The 23,583-nt window shown below is 33.7% G+C and overlaps 1 protein-coding gene across 2 annotated transcripts in view; it reads right to left on the reverse strand.

The window, feature by feature from the left end:
* Positions 1-23,583, reverse strand: part of LOC148953170 (uncharacterized) — a 198,465-nt gene that overhangs the window by 138,423 nt on the left and 36,459 nt on the right. The window contains exon 1 of one of the 2 annotated variants that reach the window (XM_089088337.1): positions 18,117-18,203. The exons of the other annotated variant lie outside the window; for it this stretch is intronic. Within the exon in view, the coding sequence (XP_088944463.1) occupies positions 18,117-18,159 (43 nt within the window). The 5' untranslated portion in view covers positions 18,160-18,203. Of the gene's footprint in view, positions 1-18,116; positions 18,204-23,583 lie in introns of those variants that run through there. 2 annotated transcript variants of the gene reach the window in all.

A 23,583-nucleotide genomic window follows, 5' to 3' on the forward strand; every position in this document is an offset into this window, starting at 1 on the left:
GGAAAAATTTAGAAAAGAACTTTAAATGTTTTATGTCTTTGAGGAATTAAGATTTGAAATGGAAGCTTTTTTCATTTTCATTGGTAAAATTCAGAATTGATCTAACTTTTTTTCTCTTCTTTAAGAAAATTCAGAAGAGAACTTGAACATTTTGCACTTCTCCGAGAAAACTCAGAATTAAAGTGAAGCTCCTTATCTTCATGGCGAATATTCGATAGATCAAAGTATAACTTTTTCTATCTTCTATGAAAAATTTGGAACAGAACTTTAAATTTTTTCATCTCTTTGAGAAAAATCGGAACTGAATTTAAGAAAATTTAGAATTAAAGTGAAACTTTTTATCTTCATGGAAAATAATCACAATCATAGTATAACTTTTCCTATCTTCTACGGAAAAATTAAAACAGAACTTTAAATTTTTTATATCTTTGAGAAATTAAGAACTGAAATGGAAGCTTTTTTTCATTTTCATTGGTAAAATTCAGAATTGATCTAACTTTTTTCTTTTCTTTAAGAAAATTCAGAAGAGAACTTGAACATTTTGCACTTCTTCGAGAAAACTCAGAATCAAAGTGGAGCTCCTTATCTTCATGGAAAATATTCACGATCAAAGTATAACTTTTTCTATCTTCTATGCAAAATTTGGAACAGAACTTTAAATTTTTTCATGTCATTGAGAAAAATCGGAACTTAATTTAAGAAAATTTAGAATTAAAGTGAAACTTTTTATCTTCATGGAAAATAATCACAATCATAGTATAAATTTTCCTATCTTCTACAGAAAAATTTAGCACAGAACTTTAAATTTTTTATGTCTTTGAGAAATTAAGAACTGAAATGGAAGCTTTTTTTTCATTTTCATTGGTAAAATTGAGTTTGAGCTAACTTTTTTCTCTTCTATAAGAAAATTCAGTGTTGGGGTATTCAAAAAGCCATAAAGTAAAGTTGTGGGTGAAAAGGATGAGTACTTCAAGTTGTAAAATTGGTTTAGGAGGGACATTAGGAAAGGAACTTGTTCTGAAAAGATACAAGAAAGCCTTTTGAAAGTATTGCTTGGTGTTGGGTATTCAAAAGCTATAAAGTAAAGTTGTGGTTGAAAAGGATGAGTAATTAAAGTTGTAAAATTGGCTTATGATGGAAATTATGTAAAGAACTTGTTCTGAAAAGATATAATAAAGCCTTTTGAAAAGTATTGCTTGATGTTGGGCTATGCAAAAAGTTGTAAAGTTGTGGTGAAAAAGACAAGTACTTCAGCTTGTAAAATTGGTTTAAGAGGGGCATTACGAAAACAACTCCTTTTGAAAAAATATGCTAAAGCCTTTTGAAAAGTATTGCATGACGCTGGGATGTGCAAAAAGTCATAACGTAGAGTTTCGGGTAATAAAGATGAAAACTTCAAATTGTAAAATTGGTTTAGGAGGGACATTACGTAAATAACTTGTTCTGAAAAGATATAATAAAGCCTTTTGAAAAATATTGCTAGGTGTTGGGTGTGCAAAAAGTCTTAAAGTAAAGTTGTGGGTGAAAAAAATGAGTACTTCAACTTTTAGAATTGGTTTAGGAGGGATATTAAGCAAGGAACTTGTTCTGAAAATATATAATAAAGCCTCTTGAAAAGTATTGCTTGATGTTTGGCTATGCCAAAAGTTGTAAAGTAAAGATTTGGTGAAAAAGATGAGTACTTCAAGTTGTAAAATTGGGTTAGGAAGGACATTACGTAAAGAATTTTTTTCTAAAAAAATATAATAAAGCCTTTTGAAAAGTATTGCTTGATGTTGGGCTATGCAAAAAGCCGTAAGGTAAAGTTGTGGGTGAAAAAAATGAGTACTTCAAGTTGTAAAATTGGTTTAGGAAGGACATTACGTAAAGAACTTGTTCTGAAAGATATAATAAAGCCTTTTGAAAAGTATTGCTTGATGTTAGGGTATGCAAAAAGCCGTAAGGTAAAGTTGTGTGCGAAAAACATGAGTACTTCAACTAGTAAAATTGGTTTAGGAAGGACATTGCGTAAAGAACTTGTTCTGAAAAGATATAATAAAGCCTTTTGAAAAGTATTGCTTGGCGTTGGGATATTCAAACAGTTGTAAAGTAAAGTTGTGGGTGAAAAGGATGAGTACTTCAACTTTTAAAATGGGTTTAGGAGGGATATTAAGAAAAGAACTTGTTCTGAAAAGGTATAATAAAGCCTTTTGAAATGTGGGGGCCCTTTTGTGTCTCAAGTACACAAAAAAAAGTATTAAAAAAAGGGGGGGGGGGCTCTTTGGGGGCCCCGGGGAGGGCCCTTTGGGGTGCCCGGGGCCCTTTGGGGGCACCATGGGGCCTTTTTGGGCACCAGGGCCCTTTGGGGGTGCCGGGGGCCCTTTGGGGGCATCAGCGGGGCCCTTTGGGGTTGGGTTAAGGGACCTTACAACACTGTTCAAATGGAACTTGTGTATTATAACGACCACAGAGTTTCACCCCAAATCATCTTCTAAAATGGCTCACACTGTTTCGCCAAAATAATCTTCTAAAATGTCTCGAACTGTTTCGCTCAAATAAGCCTCTAAAATTTCTCAAACTTTTTCGCCCAAATAATCCCCTAAACGTAATTTCTGCGTGTTCCTTTGTTTTGACATCCCTGCGCTGTCACATTTGAAATTCCCAGGAAAAAATTCCCGCGTTAATCTCTTCATCTCTAAGGTGTTCTTGGTTACTCTATTCATCACTAAAGACCTCTGTCACTAAAGACCATTTATCCCTCAGACCTAAAGATCAAAGAAGCCATTATGTTTCTTAATTCCCCTTCCGTTAGAATCAATAATTCACCGCCGATTATGCAAATCAATTTCTCAGAAATCCAGTGTCCCCTCTTGTCCCGTTCGATTATGCAAATTAAATTCTCAGAAATTCTCTCTCCTTCGTGGATCAATAATCCTTGACTAAATTATGTTAGCCCAGCGTTAAACTCAATCATAGATGGCAGCAAGCAGTGTATCTCATATCTATTGAGGCCTCCCTACTCCCAGGCATCAAAAACCGACGCATCGAAAATTGGTTGTCAGGTGGAGTAGACATCTGACCGAAAAACGTGTTGATGTCATTATTATGCTGATTGGAGAGACGAAATATAAGGCACTGACTTTGTGTATCTCAAATCTTTTTGTATTTTAGTCTTGAAGGATCAAAAGCATTGAAAGTCATCTAACTTGGCTGAACAAAAGTATCATCATTCCTAGCTTATCAAAAAAGAGAGCAAATTTGGGCTCATTTTTGGGAAAAAAAACTTTTTTTTCAAGATTTCTTCTGTGTTTAAGGGTTTCGGTGACTCTATAGCCTACTGATCTAATTTTAGGACCGCCAAGGAAAAATTGACAGTCATTTTTCAGACGAGTCAATATCTAAAGAAAAATAATACTTTATCCGTCTTGCCCTTTTAGCTAAGAATTATAGTTGAATCCCTCTTGACCTCCCCAAGCACTCCCTGAAAACTTTAACTCGATATACCTAGCTATTAGTAGTAAAGCATTAATAGATATGAACCGTACAAGAATATGCTCAAAAGTGTAATAGATACGAACCGTACATTCAACTGTACATTCACGCCTACAAGAATATACAGTGTGGTATCACGTGGACATTGCAAAAAAGCTGGCAACCTATAAAGTGCCCAAGCATGTTTGAAACAATAGTCAAGGTTGTATAAAACATTCATACTGCTTTTTTTCTATTGATATCAATTGCACAAGGAATTTCATGAGAATATACAGCGTAGCTTCACGTGTACATTTAAAAAAAAATCTGGCAACCTATAAATTGGTCCAACATGTTTTGAGAGTATGGTCATGGTTGTATAAGACAACTAGACTAGGTTTTTGTTATTGATATCAACTGTACAAGAATGTGCAGCGTAGCTTCACGTGCACATTTTAAAAAAGCTGGCATCCTATAAAGTGGTCCAACATGATTTGAGAGTATAGTCGAAATTATATAACTCAACCAGAGTGGTTTTTGAGGCAACATCCGTTTTTTAGGGGCCAATCAGAGACATCGGAGGTTGCACAATATACGGTAAGTTCATTGGTGATTGGTACGAGCGGGCATTTCCCTTGCAAAAAGCGATATATTTTTTTTGGACAATTGCCTTAACTCGAGAGTAGTTTGATTAAGAATGTAACATGTCTAGAATTGTTTGATTGACATTAGCAAAAAGGGATAAGGGATTCGCGAATTGGACTATACAAGCGATATTAATTGAATAATAGAGAAAAAAACAGAGCTAGATAGTACTTGCGATTTGGATTGTATGAAGGTGGAGAAAAAGGGTTAAAGTGATTAGCAGTTAAGATAACTCTGAAGAGCATGTTAATTCATACCTTATTTATTATAAATTTGAGACAACATAAATCTATGAAAATGGTTAATGATGATAGAATGACATTGCGAGTTGACCTAGCTCTACCTCTCCGATGTGTTCTGCATAATATACAAGTGATGTTAGAACAGTGTTGCCAGTTTAAAACAGAGTCTAACATTATAGTATACTAAAAGTTTATACTTTTAAAGAGAGATGTAGATTGCAACAAAAGAATTTTAGTAATGAAATTCGGAACAAAACTTATAAATCCTTGCAAATCAGGTAGTAAGGTGTATGTGAGTACGAACCATCAAGGATCATAAGAACCAACGACCCTAACCAGCAGATACATCAACCCCCCAAAGGTCCCCTATCCCCGAAATCGAAGGGCGCCCCCCTCCCTCCAACTTTTTGGCCTCCAACTTTTTTCGGACTTCAAAATTATTCAACTTTTTTTTACATCTCTAAATCATATCAGAAAAATAGAATGACACTTTTGATTTAAATTTTAAAATATATTCTTGTGCATACCCATACTCCTATTGATGAGGACTGATGGTTCTAATTCAATATTTTTTTTTTTATTGAAAGCAAACTATTTTTTTTTTAATTAAATTTTTTTTGTAATTTGAAATTATTTAACTTTTTGTTTTTACATCTCTAAATCATATCAGAAAAATAGAATAACACTTTTTACTTAAATTTTAAAATATATTATTGTGCCTACCCATACTCCTATTGATGAGGACTGATGGTGATAATTCAATATTTTTTTCATGAAAGCAAACTATTTTTTTTTAACTAAATTTTTTTGGACTTCGAAATTATTCAAATTTTTTTTTACATCTCTAAATCATATCAGAAAAATAGAATGACACTTTTGATTTATATTTTAAAATATATTCTTGTGCATACCCATACTGATATTGATGAGGACTGACGGTTCTAATTCAATATTTTTTTCATGAAAGCAAACTATTTTTTTTACTTCGAAATTATTCAACTTTTTTTTTTACATCTCTAAATCATATCAGAAAAATAGAATGACACTTTTGATTTAAATTTTTAAATATATTCTTGTGCATACCCATATTCCTAATGATGAAGACTGATGGTTCTAATTCAATATTTTTTTCATGAAAGCAAAATATTTTTTTTTAACTAAATTTTTTTTTGGACTTCGAAATTATTCAACTTTTTTTAACATCTCTAAATCATATCAGAAAAATAGAATGACACTTTTGACTTCAATTTTAAAATATATTCTTGTGCATACCCATACTCCTATTAATGAGGACTGATGATTCTAATTCAATATTTTTTTTTCATTAAAACAAACTATTTTTTTAACAATTGTTTTTGGGACTTCGAAATTATTGAACTTTTTTTTACATCTCTAAATCATATCAGAAAAATGGAATGACACTTTTGATTAAAATTTTTAAATATATTTTTGTGCATACCCATACTCCTAATGATGAGGACTGATATTTTTTTCATAATTTTTTTTTTTTTAAACTTCAAAATTATTCAACTTTATTTATTTATTTTTTTTTACGTATCTTAAAATGACAAAATATGATTGTAACTATAACAATTGTACTTTATGCTTGTTCAGAGACACAATATAGGTTTCTCACTGGTACTCTATGGCCTGTTATTGACACTATCTAGTCTATTACATGTATTAAATCAGTATTTTTTACACAGTGGAACGATAAACACAAAAGTCATATCTTAAAAAAAAAGTGAAGATGGAGCATTTTAATAAAGTGTGTTCACATGACAATGTTATTGTAGCATTGAAGGGCCGACAAGGAGAAGTATTTAAACTATGAAAAAAGTACAAGTGGTAGCACTATTGGAAATGTTTGCATGCATTGTCATGACAGTAAGGAATTAAATTTCTTTGGAGTACCGAACAAAATTCAACTCTTATGTTGGTGGATATGCGAGATTGAGATCTCCAGAGATGATTACACTCAAAGAGAATGCCAACATAAAAATAATCGTTGATGATAGAGGACAAATCATTGCTACTGTTGCAGGTAACACATTACCTACTGATACATCCAATCGTCAGCCTTCGGGTATTAGCATTCAACGGAAGGTCAAAAAAGAAAGGCCTACTCTTCTACTAATATCATAAACCATATCTTGTCTACGTGCCGAAACTGTTACCTGTGTAAAAATAATATGATAATAGACAGTGGAATTGCCAGAAAAATAAAAAGGGCATTGGCAGAAAATATCACTATGGAATATAAAGATGAATCTATTAAAAACAAAGCACAAGAAAACGTTACTGCCATTGATCAAACAGTCAATGAACCAAATAATACCAAAGACGAAAAGCATATTGAGCCTGTTGATGACACACCAGTAAAAATTGTGTATGACTCAAAATGCTATAATGATTATTCTACTGATTACGAACTAAGAGGCGACAATAGCTACGGTATCAAGAGAAAACATGGTGAACTATTTTATGGAACAGATTCAAAATGTCCAAAGTTGATCATTGATATTAATAATGTATCATACTATATTTTTGTATTAATATTCTACATAGCATTATTTCATTAAAAATATATTATGCATTACATTGTTATGTGTTCATTATTTTTAGAGTAAGATAGTATATCAAACGTTTAGAATGTCTAATAAAACATCGGAGATGTAAGAAAAGGAATTTGAATACATCTATTGTCCGACACATGGGATAACATTTACAAAATCTTGGTGTCAGAATGAATAAATTCTTTATCAACATCCGTTGTTGGATATGTCATTATGAAAAAATTGTAAGTAAGTAAGTAACAAACTATTTCTTGAATTCACCTCTTGGATACACAATACAGAAATTTAATTAATAAAATTATGAAAAAAAAATTGAAATTAAGTTACAAATTCTTTCTTGAAGTCACCTCTTGGATACACAATGCAGAAATTTCATTTAAGAAATTATCAAAAAATTGTAAGTAAGTAGTAAATTCTTTCTTGAATTCGCCCCCTGGATAAATAAAAAAGACATTTCATTCAAGAAATTGTGACAAAATTCTAAGTAAGTAACAAACTCTTTCTTGAAGTTACCTCTTGAATACACAATACAGAAATTAAATTAAGTACATTATGAAAAAAAAATTGTAAGTAAGTAACAAATTCTTTCTTGAAGTCACCTCTTGGATACACAATGCAGAAAATTCATTTAAGAAATTATCAAAGAATTGTAAGTAAGTAGCAAATTCTTTCTTGAATTCGCCTCCTGGATAAATAAAAAAGACATTTCATTCAAGAAATTATGACAAAATTCTAAGTAAACAACAAACTCTTTCTTGAAGTCACCTCTTTGATACACAATGCAGAAATTTAATTTAAGAAATTATGAAAAAATTGTAAGTAAGTAGCAAATTATTTATTGAATTTGCCTGCTGGATAACCGAAAAAGGCATTTCATTCAAGAAATTATGATAACATTCTAAGTAAGTAACAAACTCTTTCTTGAAGTCATCTCTTGGATACACAATACGGAAATTTCATTTAAGAAACTATGAAAATAATTGTAAGTAAGTAAGTAACAAATTCTGTCTTGAAGTCACCTCTTGGATACACAATGCAGGAATTTCATTAAAGAAATTATGAAAAAATTGTAAGTAAGCAGCAAATACTTTCTTGAATTCGCCTGCTGGATAAACAAAAAGACATTTCATTCAAGAAATTATGACAAAATTCTAAGTAAGTAACAAACCCTTTATTGTTTTCACCTCTTGGATATACAATACGGGAATTTCATTCAATAAATTATGAAAAAATTGTAAGCAAGAAACAAACTCTTTCCTGAAGTCACCTCTTGGATACACAATGCAGAAACTTCATTTAAGAAACTATGAAAAAAATGTAAGTAAGTAAGTAACAAATTAACCTTAAAAAATGAAATAAAGCTATGTCGACTTTGCATATTTTATTCAACATATCCGACAATTGATGCTGAAAACGCATATAGTTTGTTACTTACTTACTTACATTTTTTTTCATAATTTCCTGAATTAAATTTCTGTATTTTGCATCCAAATGGCGAATTCAAGAAAGAGTTTTTTTTTTGTGTATCCAAGAGGTGAAATCAATAAAGAGTTTGTTACTTACTTACCATTTTTTTTATAATTTCTTGAATGAAATTTCCGTATTGAGTATCCAAGAGGGGACTTCAAGAAAGAGATTGTTACTTACCTGGAATTTTTTCATAATTTTTTGAATGAAATTTCCGAATCGTATTGCGTATCCAAGAGGGGACTTCAAGAAAGAGTTTGTCACTTACTTAGAATTTTCTCATGTTTTCTTGAATGAAATTTCCGTATTGTGTATCCAAGAGGTGTATTCAAGAAAGAGTGTGTTACTTACTTACAATTTTTTTATAATTTCTTGAATGAAATATCTGTATTGTGTATCCAGGAGAAGAATTAAAGAAAGAGTTTGCTACTTACTTACAATTTTTTTATAATTTCTTGAGTGAAATTGCTGTATTGTCTGTCCAGGAAGCGAGTTCAAGAAAGAGCTTGTTTGCAATTTTTTTCATAATTTCCTGAATTAAATTTCTGTATTTTGCATCCCAATGGCGAATTCAAGAAAGGGTTTGTTACTTACTTAGAATTTTGTCATAATTACTTGAATGAAATGTCTCTTTTTGTTTATCCATGAGGCGAATTCAAGAAAGAATTTGTTACTTACTTACTTACAATTTTTTCATATTTTCTTAAATGAAGTTTCTGCATTGTGTATCCAAGAGGTGACTTCAGGAAAGAGTTTGTTACTTGTTTACAATTTTTTCATAATTTATTGAATGAAATTTCCGTATTGTGTATCCAAGAGGTGACATCAGTAAAGAGTTTGTTACTTATTGCGATTTTTTCATAATTTCTTGATTGAAGTATCTGTACTGTATATCCAAGAGGTGAAATCAAGAAAGAGCTTTTTACTTATTTACAAATATTTTAATAATTTCTTGACTAAAATATCCGTACTGAGTATCCAAGAGGGGACTTAAAGAAAGAGATTGCTACTTACTTAGAATTTTTTCATAATTTCTTGAATGAAATTTCTACATCGTGTATCTAAGACGTGAAAACAAGAAAGAGTTTGTTACTTACTTAGACTTTTGTCATAATTTCTTGAACGAAATGTCTTTTTATTTATCCAGCAGGCGAATTCAAGAAAAAATTTACTACTTACTTACAATTTTTTCATAATTTCTTTAATGAAATTTCTGTATTGTGTATCCAAGAGGTGACTTCAAGAAGGAATTTGTTGCTTAATTACTTGCATTTTTTTCATAGTTTCTTAAATGAAGTTTCTGCATTGTGTATCCAAGAGGTGACTTCAGGAAAGAGTTTGTTTCTTGCTTACAATTTTTTCATAATTTATTGAATGAAATTTCCGTATTGTCTATCCAAGAGGTGAAAACAATAAAGAGTTTGTTACTTACTTAGAATTTTGTCATAATTTCTTGAACGAAATGTCTTTTTGTTTATCCAGAAGGCGAATTCAAAAAAGTATTTGCTACTTACTTACAATTTTTTCATAATTTCTTGAATGAAATTCCTGCATTGTGTATCCAAGAGGTGACTTCAAGAAAGAATTTGTTACTTACTTACTTACAATTTTTTCATAATTTCTTGAATGAAGGTTCCGTATTGTGTATCCAAGAGGTTACTTCAAGAAAGAGTTTGTTACTTACTTAGAATTTCATCATAATTTCTTGAATGAAATGTCTTTTTCTTTTATCCAGCAGGCGAATTCAAGAAATAATTTGCTACTTACTTACAATTTTTTCATAATTTCTTAAATGAAATTTCTGCATTGTGTATCCAAGAGGGGACTTCAAGAAAGAGTTTGTTGCTTACTTAGAATTTTGTCATACTTTCTTGAATGAATTGTCTTTTTTATATATCCAGGAGTTTAATTCAAGAAAGAATTTGCTACTTACTAACAATTTTTTGATAATTTCTTAAATGAAATTTCTGCATTGTTTATCCAAGAGGTAACTTTAAGAAAGAATTTGTTACTTAGATTCAAATTTTTTTTTCATAATTTCCTTAATTAAATTTCTGTATTGTGTATCCAAGAGGCGAATTCAAGAAAGAGTTTGTTACTTACTTACTTACTATTTTTTCATAATGACATATCCAACAACTGATGTTGATAAATAATTTATTCATTCTGATACCAAGATTTTGTCAATGTTATCCCATGTGTCTGACACATGTGTATGCAAGTTCCTTTTCTTACATCTCCGATGTTTTATTAGACATTCTAAACGTTTGATATGCTAGCTTACTCTAAAAATAATGAACACATAACAATGTAATGCATAATATATTTTTAATGAAATAATGCAATGTAGAATATTAACGCAAAAATATATTATGATGCTTTATTAATATCATTGATCAAGTTTTGGACATTTTGAATATGTTCCATAAAATAGTTCACCATGTTCTCTCTTGATATTGTAGCTATTGTCTTCTCTTAGTTCGTAATCAGTATAATAATCATTATTCCATTTTGAGTCATACACAATTTTTACTGGAGTGTCATCAACAGGCTCAATATACTTTTCGTCTTGGGTATTATTTGGTTCATTGACTGTTTGATCAATGGCAGTAACGTTTGCTGGTGCTTTGTTTTTCATCGATTCATCTTTATATTCCATTGTGATATTTTCTGCCAATGCCCTTTTTATTTTTCTGGCAATTTCACTGTCTACTATCACATTATTTTTACACAGGTAACAGTTTCGGCACGTAGACAAGATATGGTTTACGATATTAGTTGAAGAGTAGGCCTTTCTTTTTTTGACCTTCCGTTGAATGCTAATACCCCAAAGCTGACGATTGGATGTATAAGTAAGTAATGTGTTACCTGCAACAGTAGCAAGGAGTTGTCCTCTATCATCAACGATTATTTTTATGTTGGCATTCTCTTTGAGTGCAATCATCTCTGGAGATCTCAATCTCACATATCCACCAACATAAGAGTTGAATTTTTTCGGTACTCCAAAGAAATTTAATTCCTTAATGTCATGACAATGCATGCATACATTTCCAATAGTGCTACCACTTGTACTTGTTTCATAGTTTAAATACTTCTCCTTGTCGGCATTCAATGCTACAATAACATTGTCATGTGAAAACACTTTATTAAAATGCTCCATCTTCACTGTTTTTTAAAGATATGACTTAGGTGTTTATCGTTCCACTGTGTAAAAAATACTGATTTAATACATGCAATAGACTAGGTAGTGTCGATACCCGGCCATAGAGTACCAGTGGGAAAGCCACATCGTGTCTCTGAACAATCATAGAGTACAATTTTTAGAGCTGTAAGCATATTTAATCATTTTAAGATACGTAAAAGAAAAGAATAATTTCGAAGTTTAAAAAAAAAGTTTGTTTTTATGAGAAAAATATTGAATTAGAACCATCAGTCCTCATCATTAGGATTAAAGGTATGCACAAGAATATATTTTAACATTTAAATAAAAAGTGTCATTCTATTTTTCGGATATAATTTAGAGATGTAAAAAAAAGTTGAATAATTTCGAAGTACAAAAAAAAATTGTTTAAAAATACTTTGTTTTCATGAAAAAAAAATATTGAATTATAACCATCAGTCCTCATCAATAGGAGTATGGGTATGCACAAGAATATATTTAAAAATTTAATTGATGTGGAAAAAAGATGTAAAAAAAGGTTGAATAATTCCGAAGTCCAAAAAAAAATTTAGTTAAAAAAAATAGTTTGCTTTCATGAAAAAAATATTGAATTAGAACCATCAGTCCTCATCATTAGGAGTATGGGTATGCACAAGAATATATTTAAAAATTTAAATCAAAAGTGTCATTATATTTTTCTGATATGATTTAGATATGTAAAAAAAGTTGAATAATTTCTAAGTAAAAAAAAAAAATTAGTTAAAAAAAATAGTTTGCTCTCGTGAAAAAAAATATTGAAATAGAACCATCAGTCCTCATCAATAGGAGTATGGGTATGCAAAAGAATATATTTTAAAATTTAAATCAAAAGTGTCATTCTATTTTTCTGATATGATTTAAATATGTAAAAAGAAGTTGAATAATTTCGAAGTCCAAAAAAAAATTAGTTATAAAAAATATTTTGCTTTCTTGAAAAAAATATTGAATTAGAACCATCAGTCCTCATCAATAGGAGTATGGGTATGCACAAGAATATATTTTAAAATTTAAGTCAAAAGTCATTCTATTTTTCTGATATGATTTAGAGATGTAAAAAAAAGTTAAATAATTTCGAAGTCCAAAAAAAAATTTAGTTAAAAAAAAATTTTGCTTTCATGAAAAAAAAATATTGAATTAGAACCATTAGTCCTCATCAATAGGAGTATGGGTATGCACAAGAATATATTTTAAAATTTAAATCAAAAGTGTCATTCTATTTTTCTGATATGATTTAGAGATGTAAAAAAAAGTTGAATAATTTCGAAGTCCGAAAAAAGTTGGAGGCCAAAAAGTTGGAGGGAGGGGGGCGCCCTTCGAGTTTTGGGATAGGGGACCCTTGGGGGGTTGATGTCTCTGCTGGTTAGGGTCGTTGGTGCTTATGATCCTTGATGGTTCGTACTCACATACACTTTACTACTTGATTTGCAAGGATTTCTAAGGTTTGTTCTGAATTTCATTATTAAAATTCTTTTCTTGCCATCTACATCTCTCTTAGTATCAACTTTAAGTATACTATAACGTTAGACTCTATTTTAAACTGACAACACTGTTCAAACACCACTTGTGTATTATACAGAACACATCGGAGATGTAGAGCTAGGTCAACTCACAATGTCATTCTATCATCATTAACCATTTTCATAGATTTATGTTGTCTCAAATTTATAATAAATAAGGTATGAATTAACATGCTCTTCAGAGTTATCTTAACTGCTAATCACTTTAACCCTTTTTCTCCACCTTCATACAATCCAATTCGCAAATACTATCTAGCTCTGTTTTTTTCTCTCTATTATTCAATTAATATCGTTTGTATAGTCCAATTCGCGAATCACTTATTCCTTTTTGCAAATGTCAATCAAAAAATTCTAGACATGTTACCTTCTTAATCAAACTACTCTCGAGTTAAGGAAATTGTCCAAAAAAATATATCACTTTTTGCAAGGGGAATCCCCGCTCGTACCAATCACCAATCAACTTACCGTATATTGAGCAACCTCCGCTGTCTCTGATTGGACCCTTAAAAAATGGATTTTGTCTCAAAATCGACTCTGGTTGAGTTATATAATTTCGACTATACTCTCAAAACATGTTGGACCACTTTATAGGATGCCAGCTATTTTAAAATGTCCACGTGAAGCTACGCTGCACATTCTTGTACAGTTGATATCAATAACAAAAACCTAGTCTAGTTGTCTTATACAACCATGACCATACTCTCAAAACATGTTGGACCACTTTATAGGTTGCAATCTTTTTTTTTTTTTAATGTACACGTGAAGCTACGCTGCATATTCTTGTGAAATTCCTTGTGCAATTGATATCAATAGCAAAAAAAAACAGTATGATTGTTTTATACAACCTTGACTATTGTTTCAAACATGCTTGGGCACTTTATAGGTTGCCAGCTTTCTTGCAATGTCCACATGATACCACACTGTATATTCTTGTAGGCGTGAATGTACGGTTGAATGTACGGTTCGTATCTATTACACTTTTGAGCATATTCTTGTACGGTTCATATCTGTTAATGCTTTACTACTGCTATTCCTAAGATATTACAGATATTCTATTTGGTGGCTAGGTAAATACCGTCTTTTGATTAGCGAACTTTTCCCTAATTGGAGATAAATATCCCCCCCACACCCACTCCCTCTAAGCACGAAATTATGAGAATCCCTTTCCTCCTCTTCCTTTTTTTCAAAACTCCGAAAGTTTCAGCTCTATCTCCGCCCTTCCTTCCCGATTTGTTTCATATACTATTTAGGTTCCCTGGATAAACAGTTTATTTCTATTAATTCTGTCCCTCTCCTTTAGCCTAAGTTCAAAATTCACCCCCCAACACACCCTGAAAATTTCAACTTGATTCCCTAGGCTGTTGATGAGACAATGCAGACAAGCTATTTTATAGCCTGGGCCTGGGTACTAATGTTTTTTTCAGTCTACATTTCTGCTTCCCCGGGACTATGTTTTAGTCCAACCGGAGCTCAAAGAGCAATAATATTCAAGCAGATTGGAGGCAAAATCTTTTGACCCTTACCCTCTGACCTTCCCCCAAGCCATAGTGTGAGGCACACATACTCCCCAAACACTCCCTAGAAAGCTTCAACCTGATCCTAAAAACCGTCTCAGGTTAGAGCAGATACCCTGTTTTGGTCACCTGGCAATATAGGGTGTCTTTTGATTTCCCTCGCTACTTAACTGTGAATAGATACAGGTTCACACAGGTTCACAGATATACCTTCAGTATAGTGTATACAGACAGCAGGTTTTACCGGCAAGGGCAAGTTCAACATGATTATCCAGGTTTGTAAGATTATAAGATGTTTAATTGCTATGCATGATGGGGCGGAAACATTATACTGTATTCATTATACTGTCACCACAATGAAAAAACGTTACATGGTTGTACTGCATATGATCCGCACCATGGACGACAGGAAGGGGCAAGGGCCCCCCGTGGAAACAAAAAAAATACAAAAAATGTACAAAATGGGAAATTTAGATATTTTTAAAACAAAGCTTCAGGTTGCATTTGCCCTCCCCCCTCCCCTGAGAAATTTCTTGACGGTGCTAATGAACTACACCCGATTGCTGTCAATAGAGGCCGATACAATCCTCAGGCGCTAACAAAAATATCTAATTTTTTAAACTTTTTTCTTTCTAGAAGTATTTTGTGCCACGGATGTCTTCAAACTTTCAGAGAGCGTTCTCTAGGACAAAAGAATTGCACAATCCGTTATTAGAGAGGTGAGAAAGGATAAAAAATGGACCAAAAAATTTTTTTGTGCCGTCTAAGTCTAAAACTTACAGCCATAGCTCGTTGGGCCAAGAGAAAGCTATAGTAGCCTACAAAGAAATTATTCCATGCATGGCCCCATCTTCAAAAAAATTTTCCCAATAAGGGCAAAAAATCTCTTACCAATCTTTTCCAACTTAAACCCTCAAGTCTTTGGGCTACGGGGAAAAATTGAGAAAATATTGGTCACCCGACTAAACTGGGTCCAAAAATTAACCAGGAAAGTGCCAAAAGTTTTCTTTCCTGGGTCACTTTGTAACAGAGGGGTGGTCGTAAAAACTTGGGAGGGGGCTAATTCTATTGGAAACTTAAGTTTCTAGTGCCCTTTCGAGGGCAAAAAGGGATTGGAAGGCAACCTGCTTCCCTCCTGTCGTCTTTTCTGTTACTCGACCCCGCTTTAATGCCCATGTTTTTAGATCATCTTTGAGATAGTTGCCTTGCTCAGAAACGTCACAAGGTCTGATAAGTATACCTCCGAAGTCCAAATACACCCCAGAGTCCTAGGGGCAATGACCCTAAACTAAATAAGTTGCCTATTGTTCACAGACAAATTTGCATTGGTAGAAAAGCTGGCCATGTTTGGCCTTGGCTAGGAGCTCCTAGGAATCGTTCAATAGGTCAAGACTCCTAGAGTTTTCAAAGGGTATATGTTGGAAACGATACGCGTACCTGAGTAAATCAAAAGAAACTAAGTGTACCTAAATTTTCCAATTATTTGTAATATCTCGGAAATGGCTAGGAGGATCAAACTGAAACTTTAAGGGACTGTTAGGAGGTGGGTAAAGTACATCTTAAATTTTGACTTGAGCGAGGGGTCAGAGGTAAATTAAAAGACCCTAGGTGTATCCAGGTTATCGAAATAACACGTTTGCAATATATCAGGAACGGCCGGAAAGATGAAGTTGAAACTTTCACGCTTTATTAGGCAAAGAAAGGAGGGGTGGGGGGGGGCAATTAGATTTCTAATTTTTATTGTGGGGGGGGGAGACTAAACAAATTTTTTTCCTGACCCACCAAAATGTTCTTGCACTATAACCACCAATAGGACTTATAACCTATATGGAGTTAAGTAGCGATGTCAACCAAATGACACTGTTTCTTGCCAGGTTATGAAAATGGCCTATCTGCAATATCTTAGGCCCAGCTTGGTGTATCAAATTGAAACTTGAGCTTCTCAAGTTGCAACGCTGCTATGGGGCTTAAAATTTTTTTATGGTTAAGTAGCAGAGTAAATCAATGAAACTATGTGGCCATACAAGCGAAATGCTGTATCTGCAATGTCCGGGTTGCAGTGGTAGCTAGCAATCTAGTAAGAGACGATCACGTCCCATAGTAAAAATAAATTAGCCAATAACTTTTAAAATAGAGTCAGATCGAAACACAAAGCATACTATTAAAACCACCTTCTATGAAACTCCTGTATAGGAGACCTACAGTCCCCTGGCTTGAACAACATGGAAAATCCATTTACTTGAAAAACTAAAAAAATGGCTGTAGCCAGGATATTTCGGACCGACAGCATAGTTGTTATATCTTTCCGTTTTTTTCCTCCACAGCTAGCGGGGCATTAGAACATAATAGAGAGCTGTTTAACGGCTCATTTTAAAGAAAACTGGTATATTTAGAAACCTTTTGGAATTAACAAAATTTTAAAATCTCAAGAAGGACTGTGTTGAGGGAAGGAATCTGGGGGCTAAAACACGTGTCTCCCATCGATCCCAAAGTTTTGATACTTTTAGTTTCAGAAAAGCTTTGACTATATTCACGGTTGAAGCGGTGAGGTATATAAAAAGACAGTACATTCACTCATGCTATCAAAACGGCCCATCTGTAATATGTCGGGAACGGTTGGACAGATCAATTTAAACTTTCAGGAACTATTTGGGGAGGGCAAGGACAGCTCAATATTATGTTTAGGAAAAGGGTTAAGAATAAAAAAACATTTTTGTCTCCGATATTGGTTCGTCCGAAAAAGGGCCGACCATTTTTTCTTGATAGTTTTAAACTTATATCCGTAAAGTATTGAGTCAAAGGAACCCCTTAATGCACAAAAAAAACATGAATAATTTGTTTCGCCCGAAAATGGACCCAAGCTTTTTCCCGATCAGCTGGAACTCCCAATACTTTTGTTCAGTCCAGTTACTTGAATTATTATGTTTTCAATCATTCCAGACCAAAAGACTTAGGAGGCACGAAACGGACCTTATATTTTGTCTCTCCAACCAGTTTGAAAATGATATTTGTCCACTTTTCGCCCGGGTGACCCCTGTGCAGAAGAAATATGAAGCCAATTTTAGCGGTTTCGGTTGCTGAAACTCGAATATGAGCCCAAAATTTGTAACTTACAGGGCATGTGTACAAGGCCCGTTAAACTTCAAATAAAATCATTTTGAAGATTTGTTTTATCTATAGCCTATGTGACACCTGATTCTAGAGCAACAATTATTTTTTTCCTTTCTCTGAATAGACTAGACTTACAGGGCATGCAGATAGAAATAAGGGGACCTCGATGAAGACAAAAGCTTTGTAAACACATCACGAACCACTATTTTTACCAGGAGTCTAGGAGACTTTTTTTTACCAGGACGTCACATATATAATAGTGCGTAAAAGACACCAAAAAATACATTTTTCTGTGAAAATTTTCATTTTACTCTAACTCAATCATCTTTGACACTTAAAAAGGGGGTAGAACGGGGGTGTTGTTATTTGATGATAATGTGCTGATAATGACTTACTAGAAAGGATAAATATGAGTCCTATAATTAAACACGACGCCATTAATATATTTAAATATGAGAATCCTCACAAGAATTGTATTATCAACTGGGAAGAGGCTTGTTCGAAAATTTTCTTTTTATCTCTTTTACATTATCATCTATTGATAACAATGCGTCATCAATATAACAAAGCTAATATTTCCGAAAATGAGGAAATACTTCTTCCGGTCAAATAGTTTTTGTCTTTTGGAATGAAGTACCTATACTTTTCAGCCACATCAAACAGTTCGTGACAACGAACTGCAGGTAGGGAGCGACTCGACCCAATAGAAATCAAAACTCTAAAAAACAGAATTCTGAGAACACTAGATACATCAAAAGAATTAGCGCTTTATGCTAATTCCAAATTTATAAGATTCCTTAAGTTTAATGAGTAGTAATCACCCATCAAAAGCCTGAGAAAATTTGCCCGATTTTTGAAGAGGGGAGAGAGAATCTTCCAAAAGTCAGGGAATCTTATTGAAAATCACGCCATCAGATTCAGCATATTAGAGAACACTACTGCTGAGGTTTCAAGCTCCTTTAGAATAATCCTTTAGATATAGAAAGTATAATTAATAATTCAGTTGGAAGTAGAAATAGGAATTATAATGATCCTAAATCGGTTATTGAAATTAACTATATTTCGCAATTAAGTGGTTCTGCCTCTTCTAAACAAGATGGCATTTTTTCTGTGCTTCAGCTAAACATTCAGGGACTGTTCTCCTCTTTTGATGAGCTGAAACGGATCGTCAGTGATGGAACTCCGGATGTTATTGGATTATGTGAAACTTTCCTGGATTCAAAAAAGGATATGCTTTTAGATATCCAAAGACTTAAGATGGAGAGGATGAACCGAAAACGGATGGCGAAAGGTGGTCTTGCCCTGTATATTCCCGATCATCTTGTATATAATTTCCGAAGTGATTTGAGTAGAAATGAGGAAGGAATCTTTGAATCCCTTTTTATTGAGATTAAGTCAGGTTGTAAGAATTTAGTTGTTGGTTTGGTTTACAGATCCCCTAGTGGATCTATTCCTTCATTTATGTAAATTCTAGAAGAGGTTTTGGACTTAGTCCAAAAGCATCCTTGTGAACTAATCCTTATGGGGGATTTCAACCTTAACCTGCTGGATCAAAATTCTGCTTCGGTTGCAGATTTTTTGTCAATGATGCTTTCTGCGGGAACTCTAACTTCAGTTTGTATACCAACCCGGGTTACCGAGATGCATGCATCACTTATTGATAATATTTTTTCGTCACTAGATGTCTTAGATAATTCGGTGATGATTAGTGATATTTCTGATCATTTCCCTGCTATTTCACGATATAGGACTGCTAATCGATTGCAGCGTAAAGTTTCGCCATCTAATCTCCCATTTTTTCGTTTTGGTGTCAGTGAGATCAGTCTACTTAAATCTCGTTTGACTGATCAGCCATGCGATAGTTTGGATTCTGAATAGAATTTTAACCGCTCTTTTGATTTCTTTTATGATCCAGTAAAGGAAGGTATCCTAGAAGTTTGCAACCAGTATCTAACGCCTCATACCTCGAAAAGGATAGTACTGCTGAATCCATGGATGAAATCAGGTCTCCATAAAAGCTGGAAAAGGAACAATTATCTGTGGACACTATACTAGACTTCTTCATCTGTTTCTCATCATTAGCGGTTCAAGGCCTAAAGGAATATATTTCATTCTCTGTGTTGGAAGGCCAAGTCTCAGTGTTACCACAGGAAGTTTTCTGAGTATGGAAAGGATGTTGGGGAGACATGGAAAATTATTAATTCTGTACTTAAACCTACTCTGCCTCAGCCTTCAGTTCCAACAACGCTGATAGTTGACGTTAAAATAGTCAAAGGTTATGAAAATTTTCAGATAGAGCTTACGTCTTATTTTGCTAATATAGGAAAAGCGACTGCTTCATCTGTGAACTCTACAACTCCTCGTTGCGATTTCAGAGCCTATCTTGGACCCCCATGTTTAAAGTCAATGGTCTTGAGCCCTGTTTCTGAGTCTGAGGTAGCTCGGATCGTAAATGCACTTAAAGGTTTATCGTCTTCAGGGACAGACAGAATTCCTACAAGGGTTATCCGTGCTGTTCTTCCTGCTATTCTGTCACCATTGACTAAGCTTGTCAATATCTCGTTCGTGAATTGAATTTTCTCTGAATCACTAAAGCCAGCGAAGGTTATATTGCTGTATAAAGGTTGGTCCCGGAGTGATCCTGCTAATTATAGGCCAATTTCTCTTCTATCTGTTTTCAGCAAAATTTTTGAGTAGGCTATGCTATCCAGGCTTCTTAGTTTTCTGGATCCCGAAAAATTTTTCCATGATTTTCAGTTCGGAGTACGGGTGAATCACTTTACAGAGCATACTTGCGCGTCTTTATTGAATTTCAGTTATTCGGCAATAGATTTTGGTCTTATTCAGGAAGCTGTTTTTTTTTATATTCGTAAAGCCTTTGATTATTTGACTTATAATATCTTTCTTTGGAATCTATCGCATATTGTTATAAGATCAAATGATTTCTCTTGGTTTGAATCATATCTTTCTGGTAGACTTATTTCAATTGATCTGCTTTTCCGGAGCCCTTCTGAAGTAGAATATGGCGTCCCCGAGGGATCTGTTCTTGGCCCTGTTTTATTTCAGATTTATGTCAATGATCTGATTTCAGCAGTCAAGAACACCAGTCCTCTAGTATGCTGCAATCTGTGTCATCCGGATGTTCCTTCGTGTCCCAACGCTGCTTCTAACGAAGATTGCCTCGTTGCTTTTGCTGAGGACAGCACGTTTGGGACTCTAGGGAGGACAGAATGTGATGTCAGGTCTAATCTGGTGGCAATATTTGAGAGAGCACTTTCATGGTTTGAGGCGAATTACTTGGCCTTGAATGTTGCCAAGTCACATTTTCTTATTTTTTCTCGAATGGGTGTAGCTTTCCCTCAACTGACACAGCTTCAGGTGTCACAAGGCTCCTTGTGTAGACCAAAGAATGGGTTGGTCCGGTTCCTTGGTATCCTGCTTGATGAACACCTTTTGTTTAGACACAATATAGCCATGATTAGGGTTAAGGCCTCACGGAGTTTGGGTGTCATTCGAAAACTCAAACACACCTTTCCTGGATCTATTCTGAAGCTTCTTTTTTTCTGCCTTGTCCAGTCATATGTCTCTTATTGTCCCATAGTATGGATGTCTTCTTTTCCGTCTACACTGCGGTCGCGTTCTGTTATTTATTATAAAAAAACGCGTCTGATTATTGACACCAACCCTTCTTAACCAATACCGCTTCTAAATCTACAGTCTATCTACATTCTTTCTTGTGCTTCTTTTGTTTTTCATCAGCTTCATGGCAATCTTCCAAAATCTCTTCAAAAAACTCCTCAGTTTATTTCTGATTCAGCTCCATATAACCTTCGTTCGTCACATAATATCTGCATTCCTCCTACTCCCACTGTGCGGTCAGATTTTAATCTCCTCATCGCTTTTCATCAGTTTTGGAACTCCCGGCCTTCTTCAGTACAGAAATGCCACTCGTTTGGCACTTTCAAGAGGATTCTTAAGGACCATTTAGTTAACAATCAAACTGAATAATTAATTTTTTTTTTTTTTTTTTTTTTTGTGGAGTTGATGTCCCCTGATGTCCCCTGAATGTTTAGTTTGTTTTATGGTGGTCTTCTCTGCGCTATTACTCCCAGGCCTCAGGTATGACTATCAATATTTATTGATGAAACTTGTATAGTTCACTAAGGAGTAGCATTCATGATAAATTTTTTTCCTTTCGCACCATTTTATTACAGTTCAATAATTATAAGCCTTATGACTGAATTAACCCATAAACGTCAATTTTGCTACCTAGCCTCAGAAATAAGCAGAGCTGATTGAACTGGGATTTATATAGTTTTAAATATAAGTTTAAAAGGGCTATTTATTCTAATTTTTTCTATAGTTTCCATTTTATCTATATTTTCTTTTCTTCTCCTTCATATGTGAGTAGGTGATCATTTTAAATTTTCTTTTGTTTTTTTATCTCTGAGTATGTAATTCATATGTCTTCCCTCTTTGTACAGGCCAATGAGCCTTTGAGGGATTAATAACATGTAATACTGTATGTGTATTTAATGAAGAATAAAACTTATCTTATCTTATCTTATCCATCTGCAAATTGTGGAATTGTGTATTTTTTTGGCTAGATAAAAGATCACGGATGTATGTTTGTTATATATTTTTTTCTTTGTTCTCCCCATGGGTAAGTGTATCGAACCAATAATCATAGAAGATCAGAGTAGGGCTCATTTGAATGGAAACAAAAAGTTCTAGTACTCTTTTAAAGTGACCAAAACAAACGGAGGGTAATTATTCCCTCTACCACGCCCTTTTTTCTCGAAGTCGTCTGATCAAAATTTTTAGATAGCTGTTTTGCTCGACAATATTGAAACGTCCAATAACTATGCATTTGGGGATGATATGACCCCCACAGCCACCGGAGGAAGGGCGGCATGTTATGAAATTTGGCCTACATTTACATATAGTATTTGCTATTGGGAAGTATACAGATATTTTTTGGGACGGGGGGGGGGGTTTCGTGTGATAGGTTTCTTACGGGGAGAATTTTCCCTTTGGAGGGAAGTTTCCGAAGAGGAATTTTCTACGGGAAATTTAACAGGGGGAAATTTTCCACATATACACAATTCGTCTTATTTGTCTTGCTTTCTCGTAGGTGACTCCATTTTAAACATGGAGATGTTCTGGGGCAATTTTCAGGTTCAGGTTCATTTATTTTTCAATCATATATACATAACATACCAAATATGCAAATGTCTTACACAAAGACAGGCTCGTTTGACTCATATATTAAATAAAAAAATAAGTTTTTTAAACTGAAAGTAAGGAGCGACATTAAAACTTAAAACTAACAGAAATTATTCCGTATATGAGAGGAGCTGTCCCCTCCTCCACGCCTCGCTCTTTACGCTAAAGTTTTTTTTTTATCTTTTTATAAAATGAAGTTGTGAGATGCAGTCAAACTTTAGCGTAAAGAGTGAGGTGTTGAGGAGGGGACAGCCCCTTTCACATACGGAATAATTTCTGTTCGTTTTACAGAAATTATTTACCGTGGTCTATCTTCGGGCAAAAAATACAAAATTCTACATTTTTGCAGATAACGGTTTGAAACCTCTACAGCAGGGTTTTCTGATACGCTGAATCTGGTGATTTGACTTTCATTAAGAGTCTATCACTTTTAAGGGGTGTTTCCCCCTTTTTTGGAAAATAAGGCAAATTTTTCTGGCTTATAACTATTGATGGGTAAGAGTAAACTTGATTAGACTTCTATATTTGAGATGAGCATAAAAATCTAATTCTTTCGATGTATCCATTGGTATCAAAATTCCGTTTTTTAGAGTTTCGGTTACTAGTGAGCCGGGTCGCTCCTTACTTATAGTTCAT

Source organism: Artemia sp. Qi Xiang Cuo, chromosome 4 (assembly GCF_049724085.1).
Source record: "Artemia sp. Qi Xiang Cuo chromosome 4, ASM4972408v1, whole genome shotgun sequence".
NCBI classification, from domain to species: domain Eukaryota; kingdom Metazoa; phylum Arthropoda; class Branchiopoda; order Anostraca; family Artemiidae; genus Artemia; species Artemia sp. Qi Xiang Cuo.